Source organism: Coregonus clupeaformis, chromosome 15, assembly GCF_020615455.1.
Source record: "Coregonus clupeaformis isolate EN_2021a chromosome 15, ASM2061545v1, whole genome shotgun sequence".
Lineage (NCBI taxonomy): Eukaryota > Metazoa > Chordata > Actinopteri > Salmoniformes > Salmonidae > Coregonus > Coregonus clupeaformis.
In genome coordinates this window covers 38,714,000-38,730,594 of record NC_059206.1, presented here as the reverse complement: position 1 = coordinate 38,730,594, position 16,595 = coordinate 38,714,000, and the positions used below count along the sequence as shown (strand labels likewise).

Genomic DNA, 16,595 nt, shown 5'->3' with positions numbered 1-16,595 from the left:
ATGTATATATTTTGTGAGACAGGCTATTGAGACCCAAAGTCTAATAACAGAAGGGTTATTTGTGACATTGTTGGACAACACTTATGAACATATAACCATGGACACAAAAGTCTGGAGTTGACAAAGCTGGGTGGACTAGTCACTTCTTTTGGGTTGAGGGTGTAGCCTACCTGTCTGTTTGGCAGGGGTGGAGAAGGAGCCGAACCCCTGAGCGGCCACGCTCCCACCTCCCGTGCTGAAGGTCCCACTGGACGTCAGCTCCCCCCCTCCGAATGTTGTCGCTGGAGAGCCAAAGCCAAAGGTTTTGGCCCCGCTGTTCCCAAACAGCGTGGTCCCTCCTGTAGGACAGACAGAGGTTAAAAGTGGATTTATAGCAGTATAGTATGTAGACTGAAATAGGTGCGGGCACAAATTCTTAGTGCCGGACCTGTTCATATTTACAGTGCATTCGGAAATTATTCAGACCCCTTGACTTTTTCCACATTTTGTTACGTTACAGCCTTTTTCTAAAATTGATTAAATACTTTTTTCCTCATCAATCTACACACAATACCCCATAATGACAAAGCGAAAACTGGTTTTTAGAAAATGTTGCAAAAAAAAAAAATAATAATAAATATTTATATAAGTATTCAGACCCTTTGCTATGAGACTCGAAATTGAGCTCAGGTGCATCCTGTTTCCATTGATCATCCTTGAGATGTTTCTACAACTTGATTGGCATCCACCTGTGGTAATCGGGGGAGAAGGGCCTTGGTCAGGGAGGTGACCAAGAGCCCGATGATCACTTTGACAGAGCTCCAGAGTTCCTCTGTGGAGATGGGAGAACCTACCAGAAGGACAACCATCTCTGCAGCACTCCACCAATCAGGCCTATATGGTAGAGTGGCCAGACGGAAGCCACTCCTCAGTAAAAGGCACACGACAGCCCGCTTGGAGTTTGCCAAAAAGCACCTAAAGGACTCTCAGACCATGAGAAACAAGATTCTCTGGTCTGATGAAACCAGGATGGAACTCCTTGGCCTGAATGCAAAGCGTCACGTCTGGAGGAAACCTGGCACCATCCCTACGGTGAAGCATGGTGGACTCTTTTTATTTGTGGGAATACTTGGGAACAGATTTCCTAAATTAAAACACATTTTAGCTGAATTGCTGGTGATTTTACAATCTTTTTTTAAACCAAAAACTAAAATAATAATAATATAAAATATATTTTGATTTGTTTAACACTTTTTTGGTTACTACATGATTCCATATGTGTTATTTCATAGTTTTGATGTCTTCATTATTACTCTATAATGTAAAAAATACAAAAAATAAAGAAAAACCCTGGAATGAGTAGGTGTGTCCAAACTTTTGACTGGTACTGTAAGTATTCACACCCCTGAGTCAATACTTTGTAGTGTCAATACTTTCTAGAAGCACCTTGGCGGCGATTACAGCTGTGAGCCTTTCTGGGTAAGTCTCTAAGAGCTTTCCACCCCTGGATTGTGAAACATTTGCCCATTATACTTTTCAAAATTCTTCAAGATCAGTTCTCTCCTATCACAGCCATTAAACTCTAACTGTTTTAAAGTCACCATTGGCCTCATGGTGAAATCCCTGAGCGGTTTCCTTCCTCTCTAGCATCTGAGTTAGAAAGAATGCCTGTATCTTTGTAGTGACTGGGTGTATTGATACACCATCCAAAGTGTAATTAATAACTTTATTTTTACCAAGCTACCAATAGGTGCCCTTCTTTGTGAGGCATTGGAAAACTTCCCTGGTTTTTGTGGTTGAATCTGTGCATGAAATTCACTGCTCGACTGAGGGACCTTACAGATAATTGTATGTGTAGGATACAGAGATGAGGTAGTCATTCAAAAATCATGTTAAACACTATTATTGCACAGAGTCAATGCAACTTATTATGTGACTTGTTAAGCATTTTTTACTCCTGAACTCATTTAAGCTTTCCATATCAAAAGGGGTTGAATACATATTGCCTCTAGACATTTCAGCTTTTCATTTTTTATTAATTTGTAAAAACGTTGAAAAACATAATTCCACTGATATTATGGGGTATTGTGTGTAGGCCAGTGACCAAAAAATCTCAATTTAATCCATGGACAGTCCATAGCTTTGGCGGTGATACAGTCTGTTGCTGGTAGTTGTAGGAGAAAGGGATTGCACCAATTGGGAGAGATGGTTTCAACAAAATGTGTAAAAAGTCAAGGGGTGTGAATACGTTCAGAGGTCATATATACACAGCTGTGTAAAAAATTAAGAGACCACTGCACATTTTTCTTAAATCAGCATCTCTACATGTATGACAGCCATTCCATTCCAGTGTCTGTTGAATTCCAACACAGGCACACCCCATTCTAATGAATTATGTACTGATTAGGTGATCACCTGAACCAAATCTTATTTAACAAGGAAAAGTATCAAAACCACTGCTGTGGTCATCACTATCCTTTTGCAATAGGACCAGCTAGATGGCAAAAACAGTGCTAATAGTACCCCCAAAGTTATATTAATCAAAAAATAACTATTGACCATGCCAAAAGAGTTGAAAAGGAAAGTTTTGAGTGAGGAAAAGAAGGGTTCAATTCTGGCTTTACTGGCAGAGGGATACAGTGAGCGTCAGATTGCTTCCATCCTTAAAATTTCAAAGACGGCTGTTCATAAGAACAAGGTCAAGCAGCAGACATTAGGGACAACAAAGCTACAGACCGACAGAGGGCGAAAAAGACTCTCTACTGACCGGGATGACCGCCAACTCATTCGAATGTCACTCAACAACCGCAGGATGACATCAAGTGACCTACAAAAAGAATGGCAAACGGCAGCTGGGGTGAAGTGCACGGCGAGGACAGTTTGAAACAGGCTCCTAGGGGCAGGGCTGAAGTCGTGCAAAGCTAGAAAAAAGCCCTTCATCAATGATAAGGTTTGCAAAAGACCATAAGGATTGGACCGTAGAGGACTGGAGTAAGGTCATCTTCTCTGATGAGTCCAATTTTCAGCTTTGCCTAACACCTGGTCGTCTAATGGTTAGACGGAGACCTGGAGAGGCCTACAAGCCACAGTGTCTCGCACCCACTGTGAAATTTGGTGGAGGATCGGTGATGATCTGGGTGTGCTTCAGCAAGGCTGGAGTCAGGCAGATTTGTCTTTGTGAAGAATGCATGAATCAAGCCACGTACAAGGTTGTCCTGGAAGAAAACTTGCTTCCTTTTGCTCTGACATCGTTCCCCAACTCTGAGGATTGGTTTTTCCAGCAGGACAATGTGCCATGCCACACAGCCACGTCAATCAAGGTGTGGATGGAGGACCACCAGATCAAGACCCTGTCATGGCCAGCCCAATCTCCAGACCTGAACCCCATTGAAAACTTCTGGAATGTGATCAAGAGGAAGATGGATGGTCACAAGCCATCAAACAAAGCAGAGCTGCTTTAATTTTTGCGCCAGGAGTGGCATAAAGTCACCCAACATCAATGTGAAAGACTGGTGGTGGGCATGCCAAGACGCATGAAAGCTGTGATTGAAAATATAATAATATAATATATAATAATAATAATATAATATAATATGCCATTTAGCAGACGCTTTTATCCAAAGCGACTTACAGTCATGCGTGCATACATTTTTTTTGTGTACGGGTGGTCCCGGGGATCGAACCCACTACCTTGGCGTTACAAGCGCCGTGCTCTACCAGCTGAGCTACAGAGGACCACAAAATCAGGGTTATTCCACCAAATATTGATTTCTGAACTCTTCCTAAGTTAAAACATGAGTATTGTGTTGTTTAAAAATGAACATTAACTTATTTTCTTTGCATTATTCGAGGTCTGACAACACTGCATATTTTTTGTTATTTTGAGCAGTTGTCATTTTCTGCAAATAAATGCTCTAAATGACAATATTTTTATTTGGAATTTGGGATAAATGTTGTCAGTAGTTTATAGAATAAAACAAAAATGTTATTTTTACCCAAACACATACCTATAAATAGTAAAACCAGAGAAACTGATAATTTTGCAGTGGTTAAATTTTTTCCAGAGCTGTATATATATTTATTTTATTTTGGTAGGGGGGGGGTTCAAGACTCATTTAAATCTTTCCATTCTTTTTTATACCACTGGAGAAATGTATGAAACCTCATTTTCTATCATTAAATCCTCTCTGGGCTTTTAGCACGGCGCTAGTGAGAGTCTGCTGGTGACAGACTGGAAATGGCTTTTCGCATTCATCGAGGAATTAGTCTATTTTCTAGGGGCCGTTTTCATACTTTTCCAAGGCTGAGTGTTTTTGCATTGGCCATATGGTAATACTGCTCATGGCAAGTACTTCACTAGATTTAAGGTGTAAATGCCACAGAACACTGTGTAGGTGGAAGATTTCCAAACATGTCATCCACTTTCAGCAATTTAGCACTTTCACACTCCAACAATTTACAAGATAGTTATTTGAACGCAACCAATGTGAAAATAAAATAATCGCCTTTCAAATCAAAATAGATTCTCAGAGTTGGGTGATTACATGAACAAGTTACATGACTGACAATGATGCCAATCAATAACTGGGTGCAGGAGAAGAAGACATCTTCGGGCATTAAGGAGCTTGATCAGCAATATCAGATAAAGGGGGTCACTTTTCATCAGAGACAGGCAGATGGAGGAAATGGATATGTGACTGCCACAGTGGCTGAATGGTATTAGGTGTGTGTGGAAGACATTGGGACGGACACTTGATGTATTAGGCAGCATGGCACAATGCCTACTGTCCGTTAAGAGCTACTCAAGGAAAATAATTATTTGCATTTCTCTTCCCAAAGGTGAGTGTCCAAGAACTAATGGAATTTAGGAATTTGACTAAAAGCTAATGGTCTACATGCACATCATGCACTGCACTGAGAAAATAAACATGGGTGAAAACATGGGTAAAACAATGTGGGTAGGATTTGTTCAGGGAACATTTCCTAGAAGGCAATAGGTGAGTGCCAGAGAATGACATTTCTCATAAGAATCAATGCCTTTGGCATGCAAGGGATATATTATCCTAAAAAATAGTCCCTTTGAAATGGGTCATACATATTCAGATAGCCATAATCAGAATTCTGCACCATTTCAATTTAAAACAAAAGAGGGCATAGTAGAATAGTATGGGGGCGGCTCAAATGCATATCAAGGTGGATATTTCTATTCATCTAGCCTACATGTATAGTACCACTGTGAAATATAGCTTGGAGGAAAAAATGACTCATGTTTTCATTAACACAGTTTAACACAAACTAATCACGTACCACCTCAAGGTCGGGAAAATATGAACATATTTGCATTCATCTACAGAACAAACATGGATGATTCGATGCAGTTTGTGTGCATTAGAACAATAAGAAAACATACAGATAGAAGCCTATTTGCTATGTAAAACTATGTCAGTCAGTCTGTTGAGCAGTAACATATGACTCGGGTTGTGTCACAGATAGGACAACACATACGCTGTCAGTGCCTCCAGCATCAACAGGCTAAATCACTCCTCTGCTTATGAGATTAAGGCTCGCAGCAGAATGCTGAGGAAAATTGATTTAGGTGAGGCTGTGTTTAGAAACAAAATTGATTATATTGGCTACTTCCCTACAAGTACAGGAAAACATTTACCTTGATAATGTTTTAATGCACAAAATATTTGTGCTCTCATCTAAACTCTAGTGATTCTCATTGTATTGCTTGCAGGTATTAAACGAAGCAGCATTAAAAGTGAGTATATCAGTCAACTTTATCATCCTGTGCAATTGGGCTGTCAATCAAAGGGTCTCTTGCTAATGATAACTGTCCTAAAATTTCACAGGAAGTTTAATTCTAAGATGAGTCATCCTTTCTGCTACAACACTTTTCCACCCCTGTGGGTCCTCTCACCTGTCTGGTTGGGCTGTCTGAAGCCCCCGGTGGCGGTGGTAGTGCCGAAGGGGTTCTTGTTGGCGGCGTCCTCACTGGGTTTTCCCCCCAGGCCACTGAAGAAGCCTCCCCCTGCCTGCTGGGAGCCTGCTACTGTGGCAGAGCTAGACCCAAACAGACCCCCACCACTGGATGGCTGCTGCTGGGGAGAATTGGGGGCACAGCCACAGTCACAACAAGGTCATAATGACCAGCGTTGGTTATGCAGTAGTTAGTGCATGGGCCTCTCTGATGAGTTCTTACCCAAATGCAATAATACATCTAATGTGTATGTGAGTGGTGTGGTGTGTGTTCGCATTTGAAGAGGGGAATTTGGGGGTCTTCTCTGAAGTGTTACACATCAAATGGTAGGATGGTTTTCTATTTTGTACACATAGTAAAATGTGAATGTTACCTGTCCAAAGACACTCCCACCACTGGGCTGTTGTCCAAACACTGAGGTAGTGGAGGAGCTTCCGAAAGCTGGGAGCGAAGAAGACAGAAAATAATAATTAGATATACACTGAGTGTACAAAACATTAGGAACACCTTGCTAATATTGAATTGCATCCCCTTTTGCCCTCAGAACAGCCTCAATTCGACAGGGCATTGACTCTACAAGGTGTCGAAAGCGTTCCACAGGGATGCTGGCCCATGTTGACTCCAATGTTTCCCACAGTTGTGTCAAGTTTGCTGGATGTCCTTTGGGTGGTTAACCATTCTTGATACAAACGGGAAACTGTTGATCGTGAAAAACCCAGCAGCGTTGCAGTTCTTGACACACTCAAACTGGTGTGCCTGGCACCTACTACCATACACCGTTCAAAAGGCACTTAAATATTTTTTCTTGCCCATTCACCCTCAATGGCACACATACACAATCCATGTCTCAATTGTCTCAAGGTTTAAAAATGATTCTTTAACCGGTCTCCTCCCCTTCATTTACATGATTGAAGTGGATTTAACAGGTGACATTAATAAGGGATCATAGCTTTCACCTGGATTCACCTGGTCAGTCTGTCATTGAAAGTGTTCCTAATGTTTTGTACACTGTATATTTAGCAGGCTCTGTACTTCTCCAATACATCCATGCCACCATCACAAATGATGCTTGGGATGTGCAGTAAAGGTTAGCGATGATGACAGTGCTAGGAAGTCAGAACTGTGTGTGTGTGTACACTGCTAGTGCAGTCATTTTATGGATGGTCTCGTTCCAGTAGCATTAGACTAAGGCGACAGAGAACAATTTTCCTCGCAGGTTATCGATGACTGAGGGGGTAGACGATGGAACACAGAGACAAATCCCCACCCTCTCCACTTATATTTCTGACACAATGCCACCGGGTACACTGGAAATGTATGAAGTGTGATCAGCCTTGTGACAAACTCTAGATGGATGGAACTGGTGTGTATGCGGCAAAGCGTGTGCTGTGTGTGAGAAAGCCAGCCACACTACCCAGCGGATCCCAGGATATCTCCCAACATCCAACTCCCCATATCCCTGGGCCTCTACTCATTCCCTGTTTAAATTGGCATCTTTTAGAAAGCTGGCTGCACGACTGTCCATAAAATCCCTCACGCCCAGAGTCAATTCCCCCATAATAATCAGTCAGAGCATGAAAATGTTGTCTTCTCAGCGTATGGGGACAGCTCTACAAATGAATGCTGGGACTGCCTTTAGTCTGGGCCCGGAACTTGCCAATGGAACCCACCCATCTCTGAAATGACTAAACTAATTCAAGACACCCACCCCAACATTTTGTGTGGCTTGAATTAGTCCATGTGTGGTGTTTTTGTTTTTTTTAACAGGTAAGGGACGTAAAATAAATGCTTCTGACTCTGTATACACATTTTCTATAAAGTAACAGTCAATGTTAATGGGGCATTGAAAACAATTTTATGAATGAGTGTTCATAGGCACAGTTTGCGAACGTGCTCCAAAATAAAAACGTAACAGTCCGTTGGCAAGTTCACATATTGTAGCTACACTGACAATATGCTGACCGAAATAACTCACCAGCCATTAAGGGGACAGAAATAATACATGGGAATGAAGAACACATCCAGACTCAATAGGAATGCTAGGGCCATTTACAGTGTGACATGTGTTGCTGTACTGGCGTGGCTAGTTGGCTATTGTGGATAGAATACAGGCTGCTGTCACCTCAGACCCACAAAAATAAAATTTTAAACAAACAGACTATGACCCTGGCTATTAACACTCCCTTAGATATCACTCAGCGCCTCTCTACAAAATGTGACTGCTAATTAATTCATATAAAATCACCCCTAAGGATATAGCGCAAAGTCATAGTCTCTCTGATTTCCGCAAAATTGAGCATTCTAATTGGACAAGGTCAGGTGATTAAGCCTACTCCTCTGTTTCAAGACAGATTCCACAGTCTTGTCTTTGGCTATGTCTTACTCAATCAAGCTCTGTTAAGTGTGACATTGACCAGCCCTGCTCTGATGCAGGGTAATGTAATTCATGTTGAACCTTCTGTAGGCTCTGCAGCGCAGACAAATGACTGTCTGACCCAGGGCTGCTCTCCTCACTGCATCTATTGCCTTGCTTAAACAGTAAAAACAGACAAAGGCACTGACAGTGGTACACACATGCGCACCAGTGACCACACACACCCTAGTTCAATTAACCCCTATCACAACCTCCTCTACAGATAAATAGGAACATATTTCCTTTTATTCTCATGACTTTCAGACAGTGTGACCCTGCTACCTCCAAACAATATCAACATAATGCTTGTGTCAGGCACAACTTCCTCTAGGTACATCTTATTATGTCCAGTTAGCCGGAAACATTGTGGGGGATTACATGTTAAGAGCTTTGTGTAGATAAAATGAAAAAGTAATCACATCAAGGCTTTGAAATGGAAGTCTATCTCCACTACTTGCAGTGCAGACCTATGGACAGACAGATACACTGACACTGTGGTAAAACAGAATTAGCCTATCTGGGTGGGAACACTTAGCCATAGGACAGACACAGTGAACTTGGTCCTAAAACTGCTGAGTTGTACCACATACAGATCAGCTGTCTCTCCCTGCGGCCAACCCAGCCTGTTGGCACGGGGGAGAATTCAGAGAATCCCTGGGAATGGGGCAACACCCCGATTTTCTCACCCACTGACAATCCTTAGCCTACACCACCGACAACATTCACAGTTCACACCCTCTCCTTTTACCCACCCAACCGTCTCTAACCCAAAGCCACCCCACATATCCCATCACTCCCACCCCCTCCATCTGACTGACTCCAGTAACCCAGAGAGGCCAACCAGCTGCTGGGCCGTCTGGGACACACTAACCTCTGACCTGGGTTACATTCCCTAGCAGTCAAACCCACACTTTGACGGCCCACTTCTGCTTAATTAAAATGGTTCAGTATATAATCTCTTCAAAACACATTACAAGGCCTTGGTTTATGTCATCGTCATTATGGTGGTAGTGTAATTTGCAGTTTTGCAATATTTGGTAACATGTAGCCTGAACACCTTATCATACGGGGGGTTATACCGTCAAGGTAGAACAAACTTGCCCCTATACGTAAAGATCAGGAATCAGCTAACCACCATCCCCAACCCTAACCACATCCGTACCAGGTGAAACAAAACTGACCCTAGACCAGTGTTTAGTGCCAACTTCCTCCAACATAGTAGTTTACTGAGTCCCTATTTGTATTTATTATGGATCGTCATGATTGTTATCATGTGTCAAGGATTGCTTCTTTCCCTACCTATGCTGTGTTTGTGTAGGTGAACATACCATGGCTAAAATGATAGCAGTCTTATAGTCCTAAATATGAAATTTGGAGAGTATTTGTCAAAATCAACTAGAATCTGGTAATCCAATCCTTAAGCATTCAAGGTATTGTCTGATTCCTAAGTAGATTGTAAATCCAGTCAGAGAGATAGATTGGCAGCTTGAGAGGCCATCTGTGTAAATACTAGACTGGCTTAAAACAACCTCACAGTGTCATGGTGTTGTCCAAGGGAGGGAAGATGTTCCAACAAGACACGTACCTGAGCTGTCTGCCACTTAGAAAATACATTACATTGGAATTGGCAAAAACTGTACACTTAGAAAGAATTAGATATATTCTGAACAATAAATTATCAACATTTGATCAAATCTGGCAGCCTTTCCTCTCTTACCTGGACCAGTCGGTGCTGTGAATTTGTACTTTTAACGCACTCTCAATTGTTCATATTGTAATCTACCTTTGGGCAGCGTGTGCTGGCCCCGACACTCGAGCAGTCGGGAGGGGAATAGGGTGGAATAGGGGGGATAAAGGGGGGGTATAAGTGGGGGGTTACATCTACCCTTTTTCTTTCTACCTGTCCCTGTTCTGTATGTCGTGTTTTGTAATATTTGTTTTGTGTCCAGAACTCTGGGTCTTGTTGTTCATGTCTGTTCTCTTATGTTTAGATAAGAACTGTACACATGTCTTTCATACCTATACACCATTCTTGTGTGTGTTCAATAAAAAATATTTGAACAGAAAATACATTACATTGGTGATGAATTCTAGGGTTGAACCAGTTCCCAGTTTTGTGATATGGAATGCGGAGGCCAAAAAGCTACTTCGTATTAGTGGATTTTCACACACACGTGTTACACACACACACTCACCTGCAGGCTGTCCAAAGCTGAAACCAGTGGAGGATGTAGTGGTGGTGTTGCTTCCAAACACAGAGCCTTGTCCAAACCCAGCACTCTGCTGCCCGAAGGCCGGGGTAGCACTCGGCTGCCCAAACAGGCCCGTGCACGTACTGCTGGCCGTACTTGCGCTGGGAGTGCCAAAGGAAAAGCTGCTTGCATTGCTGACACTGGGGGCTCCAAACAGACCACCTCCACTAGCAGTGGTACTGGCAACTGCAGCAGGGGAGGCAGCTGCGGGTTGTCCAAATCCCGGGCTGGCCCCGAATGCAGACTGGCCAAAACCGAAGCCACTGGCTGCATTAGCAGCAGGCTGGCCGAACCCGCCTGTCTGTCCGAATATGGGTTTCCCGAAGCCAGCTGCTGCGCCTGCAGCAGGGGAAGCACTGAAGCCGGTGGAACCAAAGCCACCAGCAGCCGCTGGGGCTGGAGCGGGCTGCCCGAATATGGAGTTGGAGTTGGTAGGGGTGGTGGTGGCGGGGGCAGCAGTGTTGATGACCGGGGTGAGACTGGTGATGGCTACAGTGGTGCTAACTGCGGTGACGGCTGGTGGCTGAGTGAAGATGGAGCCAGGTTTGTCTGAGCTGGGGGCCGGGTAGGCTGGTGGTGGGGCCTCCGGGGTGGGGGTGATTGCGGGTGGTGAGGCCTCAGGGGCAGGCGTGGTCTCACGGACAGGCTCTGGGGTGGTGCTTGGGGCTGCCTGGGCTGGTGTGGAGGCAGGGGGGAAAGAGGTGGTAGAGGCGGAGGTGGGAGCTGGGGGCGTTGGGGATTTTTCATGGATGGTAGGGGTAACTGAGGGCTCTGGGGATGTAGTAACCTCAGGTTCAACGATAGGGGGGCTGACGGAGGGGCTAGGCTGTGAGGAAGCAGGCTCTGGGGGTGGAGTGGGGTCTGCCGGGGGGGGTGGGGGTTTTGGGGGGCTCCTTCTCCAGGGTGGTTGAGGGGGAAGACAGGGGTGCCGCTAGGAGGCTGCTGAAGGAGGTGGCTGCTGATGTGGAGAACACAGGCTTAGTGACAGACATGGCGGCTGGTTCGGGAGGCTTAAATGCAGCCTTGGATAAGTCTGTCAGGGTAGAATCCGCCTCGCCAAACGCAGCCTCGGCTAGCTTCCCTTGCTGGAGGGCCGACCCAAAACTAAACTGGGCTGCCCCCGTGGCTAACCCTAGCCCCCCTCCGTTGTCCGGCTGCCCAAAGCTAAACGTGGCCGCTGAGGGCTTTTCTTCGTCCCCCTGGCCCACGCGTAGACCTGAGAAACTCCCCAGGGTCTCTCCTCCTACCACCTTGGGGGCCTGGGGCTCCACTCTGAGGGTGGGGGTGATGGAGGTGGGCCTCACAGGCTCGCCTGACATGCTGGGAAGAGGGGTGGGGGAGCCGTTGGCCCCCAGGGCGGGGGAGGTGGATTTGGGGGTGAAGGAGAAGGGTTCCTCCCCGGCAGAGGAGCCGAACATCATCTTGCCAGTGCTGCTGAAGGAGAATTTACTCACGTCCTTTACTGGGGAGAGAAATGGACAGCAGCTTTACAAACTACGCCAGACATTAAAACGCTTTCGACTAATGGATTTACTAATAATTACTTCATTGATATAGCATTCAACTAACTATAGCACGGACATTACTGTCGAATAAAAATGATGTGTGGCATATATGGCTGTACATGAGCGAGAGAGGTACCTGGTGGAGCTCCTTGGGACACAGAGCAGAAACTGAAGCCCCCGGCAGACCTGTCCAAAAGCATCATATAGTATGAGAAAACACAGTCAGCCATTGGTCTATTTCTTTTATTCAACTTCCCTGTTTTCTAGTCAAGGTCTGATATGAAGTTTCCCTCTTTGACCCCTGACTACAGAGACTCACGCTGTGGTGAAGGAGAAGGCTTTGCTGCTCTGCTCCCCCAGTGACGGGGCTGAGCTGGAGAGGGCCAGGGAGACTGGGGCATCCGCTTTAGAGGGTCCGCCTGGGATAGAGAGGGAGAGGAGGAGATGGCATTAAATGAAGCATGATAATTGGGTTCTAATACACCTTTTTATACTAAGAGCTAATCAAATGGATGTAATGTATGAATGGTTCACCCAGATAATTTGTACATTTCTAGTATTTAAAAACCCTGGGAAAAATACATCAACTCTAGGTGGAAGGTGTTTTCCAGCGTGTTTTGATGTGATGAGCATCTAAAACATCTCATCTTTACAGTGTGTACTTACCAAACACAAAACCCTGGGGGGAAGCTGAGCGGACACTCTCAGCGGACACCTTCAGTACGCCTTGAGTAGAATTCTGAGAAGAAAAACAACAGGACAGTTTAAACGTCTCTCTTTGCCAAGGCTTAAAAAATAACTACTAACAAAGTAAGAGGGTGAAGATAAGGCGAAAAACACCCCCCAAAAACGAAAAATCCATGTTGTTTTAGAGAACCCAAAAATCAACATTCATGTTTATCATAAGTCAAAGCAAAATGTAATTTAGTTAATCTCACTACTCAGACTTTGGATTCTGTTTATCACAAAACAGTGTTTTAGTGTTAATATATTCTGTGTTTTCTCTGTGAGTGTATCGGTGTGTGTAGGCTATGTGTCATGAGTGCTTGGGTCATCCCATAAACTTGAACCTGGTTCGGACTGGGGTGTGATGTGTGTGAGAGTTCCCCTGTATGAATCAGTTCCCACCCAGTCGCCACTTGTATCACTCCCCTGCTGGGACATGGGAGGAACCTGGGGCATTTCACAGCCCTGTGCACTCTAACCCATAACAACGCAGCCCAGCGGTCAGCCAACTACACTGGAACTCCAGGAACTACACAGAGTTGCTGAGTTCTTAGAGATGGGGTGTAGGAGAGATATTCAGCCAATGATAGCGCACAGATGAAACGCCTTAGTATTTATGAATAAACAACTTTCTATTGAACTTCCATTTGACTCCGGTTGTAGCTGAATAACTCTTGCACACGTGTTCAGTTGGTTCCGACTGCAAGTTGGTGACGTTTTAACTTGACTTTCTTAGCGCAGGGAAAAATGAGGCCTCTGGCTAGTAATCCCCAGACAGCTGGCTTAAAGGTATGGAGCGTGATGCAGTTCATAGGACAGTTGGGAGGATGCCAGATGGGGCTGCTGATACTCACTCGTTTGGCCTGGTTGGTGTTGGCCACTGTAGCCAAAACCTGCTGAACAACCTGACCGACCGGGGCTGGGACTGAGGAGCTGAGAGAGGGAGAAAGAGAAATAAAATAACTGTGCGCAACGAGTTAGATTCAAACCATACATCACATTTCAAATATAGCCTAATTCATCATCTCCTCCACTCCATCTCATCAGGAATTGCTTTCCGAAAGTTAATGAATGCAAGTCAGCGATGAGGAGACAGGCATATATTTACAACTGAGGGGTGATAGCCATTCACACTACAGGTGATTAATTGTGGTGTGTGAGTGTGTGCATCAGCGCTTTGCATCAGCCTATAATTTACTGGCCCATCTGCAAACACGCTGCATAATCCAAGGATAGTCTCATCCCAGACATAAGCCAGGGCCATGCACAATACCTACAGTAGTGAATAGAACACCGAAAACAAAACGCCATAGACAGACTATAGACAACTGAACCAAAACCATACTGGCGTGGATGGACACAATACAGGCCCAGTGTTGTGTCTGAGTGACTGACTGGCTGGGGAGCACATCTCTAAAATAAGCTCCCTATCAGACTGTCTGGCTGTGGTGGACTCGTTATTGTGAGCAGGACTAATTTGGAAAATGGCCCCAGGGAGAGTCCTGCCAAAATATTCAACCGCATCACAATAGTGGAGCGAGGCCAAGCAGAGAGTAAGAGAGGAGAGGGAGGACTATCAACTACATCATCTCAGAGACACAGGGGGAGAACGGGGGAAAGGGCAGAGGGTTAGAGAACGAGAGATGGTGAGATAGGGAGGCAAAGATATTGGGAGAGGGCAGAGAGAGAGAAGGAAAAAAAGCATGGCAGACAGTGACCGATTGGGAGAGAGGCATGGGAGAACTAAAGATGAGGAGGGAGGGAGACAGAGACAGGACAGAGAGGGAGCTGTTTGTGAGAGAGAAAAACAAGAGAGGGGTGATAAAAGAGAGGGAGATTGGGGCAGTGAGTGCTGTGGGGGATGGCGAGACAGAGATGGAGAGATGCACTCAGATTGCTAGCCTCTGCCGGCAGTGAATCAGATGCGATGGAGGCAGTGACCTGATAAAGCCATCTAGCTGGAGTCTATTTCTCTCGGCTGAGGCCCACATACACAAACCAGGGCTGATGGCTCTCGTCTCTTGCGATGGACTCACCTCCAATAAGCTATGACTCCACATCAGAGAACTGCTGTACATAAGCCTGGGACATAGCGTATCTTCTCTCTAGTGGAGACTAAGGTGTGTGTTTGGTAAAGTGAGTGTGTGTTTCATATGAGGTAGGTAGTGGTGCTGAGTATGTATGTGTATAGATGCATAATATTTGGGTTAAGTGTGTGTTTAGTGGTTCTTTCAATGTGGGTGTGTGTCTGGTGGGCCTTGTTGAGTGTGTGTGTATGTGTGTGTGAGAGAGAATGGCTAGTTCGGGTTGAGGGGGCACAGAGCAGGTGGCAGAGCTGGGGATGATCACTCTGCTCATCAGCAACTCTCCTCACGGCCGTCTCAGTGCTGCATCAGTATGAGCACCACATCACCGTGGGGCCCTGGGCAGCCCGCATCGATCAATACACACACACACAATTGGAATGTGTGTGTGGAAGAAACGGCCTAAGCACTAAATAAAACAAGAAACAGGCACACTGAACAGGCTTGATAGATAAGAGGTGATCAAAAGGCTAATGGGAAGCGCTACAGATCCTAGATCATCCGCTATAGATGTAAGCCGCTAAGGCCAGTGAGTTAGCAGACAGAGGAGGATGTGTAGTGTAAAGTAACGGCTGATCCTCTGACAGGTTTAATCAAATGTTGATGAGTTTGAACTGTGAGGTACCAATGCTGTCATCTTGAGCCCGCACTTACTAAAGCATGCCCAAGTCAGGCCAAGAACGACCACTGAAATCCCATTGACAACAGGGCCCCCTCCAGGGAGATAAAGGTAGTGCAGGTTCTCCCTATCAGCCAGTACCGTGCAGGAACTGTAGTAGCCTACATTATAGTAGTACTAGTCAACAAACAGTGAAGCAAGGTATACATTTTAGAACTACTCAAACACCAGACACAACAGAGCTCCACACATTGCAGGAATTGGAAAGGTGTAAGTGAAATGTTGATGGATCCACCAAACATTTCAATTGGTTTTATTGGAACTTCCTCCATTTTGCTTATACCCATCTTATTCTTTCAGATCTGCAAATGCGGGGGCTAGGAGTTGTTTCTGAAGAGGGCCAAGGTTTTTCTGTGCTACAACGTTTCCATAGTTACAAACATGTCCGTTTGGTGAACGGCACCTGTGTGTTGACCACTCCCCCTGTGCAGTGTAGACCTACCGCCTTGGGTCAGCCACACACACACTGTCAATTATTCAGTGTCTCTCCATCAAAGTTGCAGGCCTTACCCATGCATTAACTCAGAGAGATGGGAGAGAGCTCTGCTGTTGCCTGCTGTTTCCTAGGTACTAGAGGTCAAACACACACACACACGTACGTACACGCGCCACACACACACACACACACACACACACACAGAGTAACCTGGCACCAACAGACACATTTACTAGCACTACCATGTATCAGCCTAGGTTTACAACTCAGCCGGCTTTATAACTGCCATCCAGGCTAGGCACCAGTGACCACCCACTCCAGTGCAATGTTCCTGCTGCTAACACACGATAACTCTATCACACAGCCACTGAAGTGTGAAATTAAAAGACCACCCACGGAAAAAATGAAATGAATTAATTGAAGTAAATCTTAATAGGAAGGATAGGGAAGGATGCTACAGATGGCTGTATGCTTTGAGGTGTTCTGCTCAAAAGACCATGACTGGCATGTTTAAGTAAGTCATGTTGTGTGTGTGTGT

The 16,595-nt window shown here is 45.1% G+C and overlaps 1 protein-coding gene across 1 annotated transcript in view; it reads right to left on the bottom strand.

The window, feature by feature from the left end:
* The window catches only part of LOC121582479 (nuclear pore complex protein Nup214-like), a 73,505-nt gene that overhangs the window by 24,927 nt on the left and 31,983 nt on the right, over positions 1-16,595 (bottom strand). The window contains 9 exon segments of the mRNA XM_041898293.2: positions 171-338; positions 5,903-6,080; positions 6,336-6,403; positions 10,571-11,477; positions 11,479-12,089; positions 12,269-12,318; positions 12,452-12,551; positions 12,799-12,871; positions 13,713-13,791. Of these exon segments, the coding sequence (XP_041754227.2) occupies positions 171-338; positions 5,903-6,080; positions 6,336-6,403; positions 10,571-11,477; positions 11,479-12,089; positions 12,269-12,318; positions 12,452-12,551; positions 12,799-12,871; positions 13,713-13,791 (2,234 nt within the window).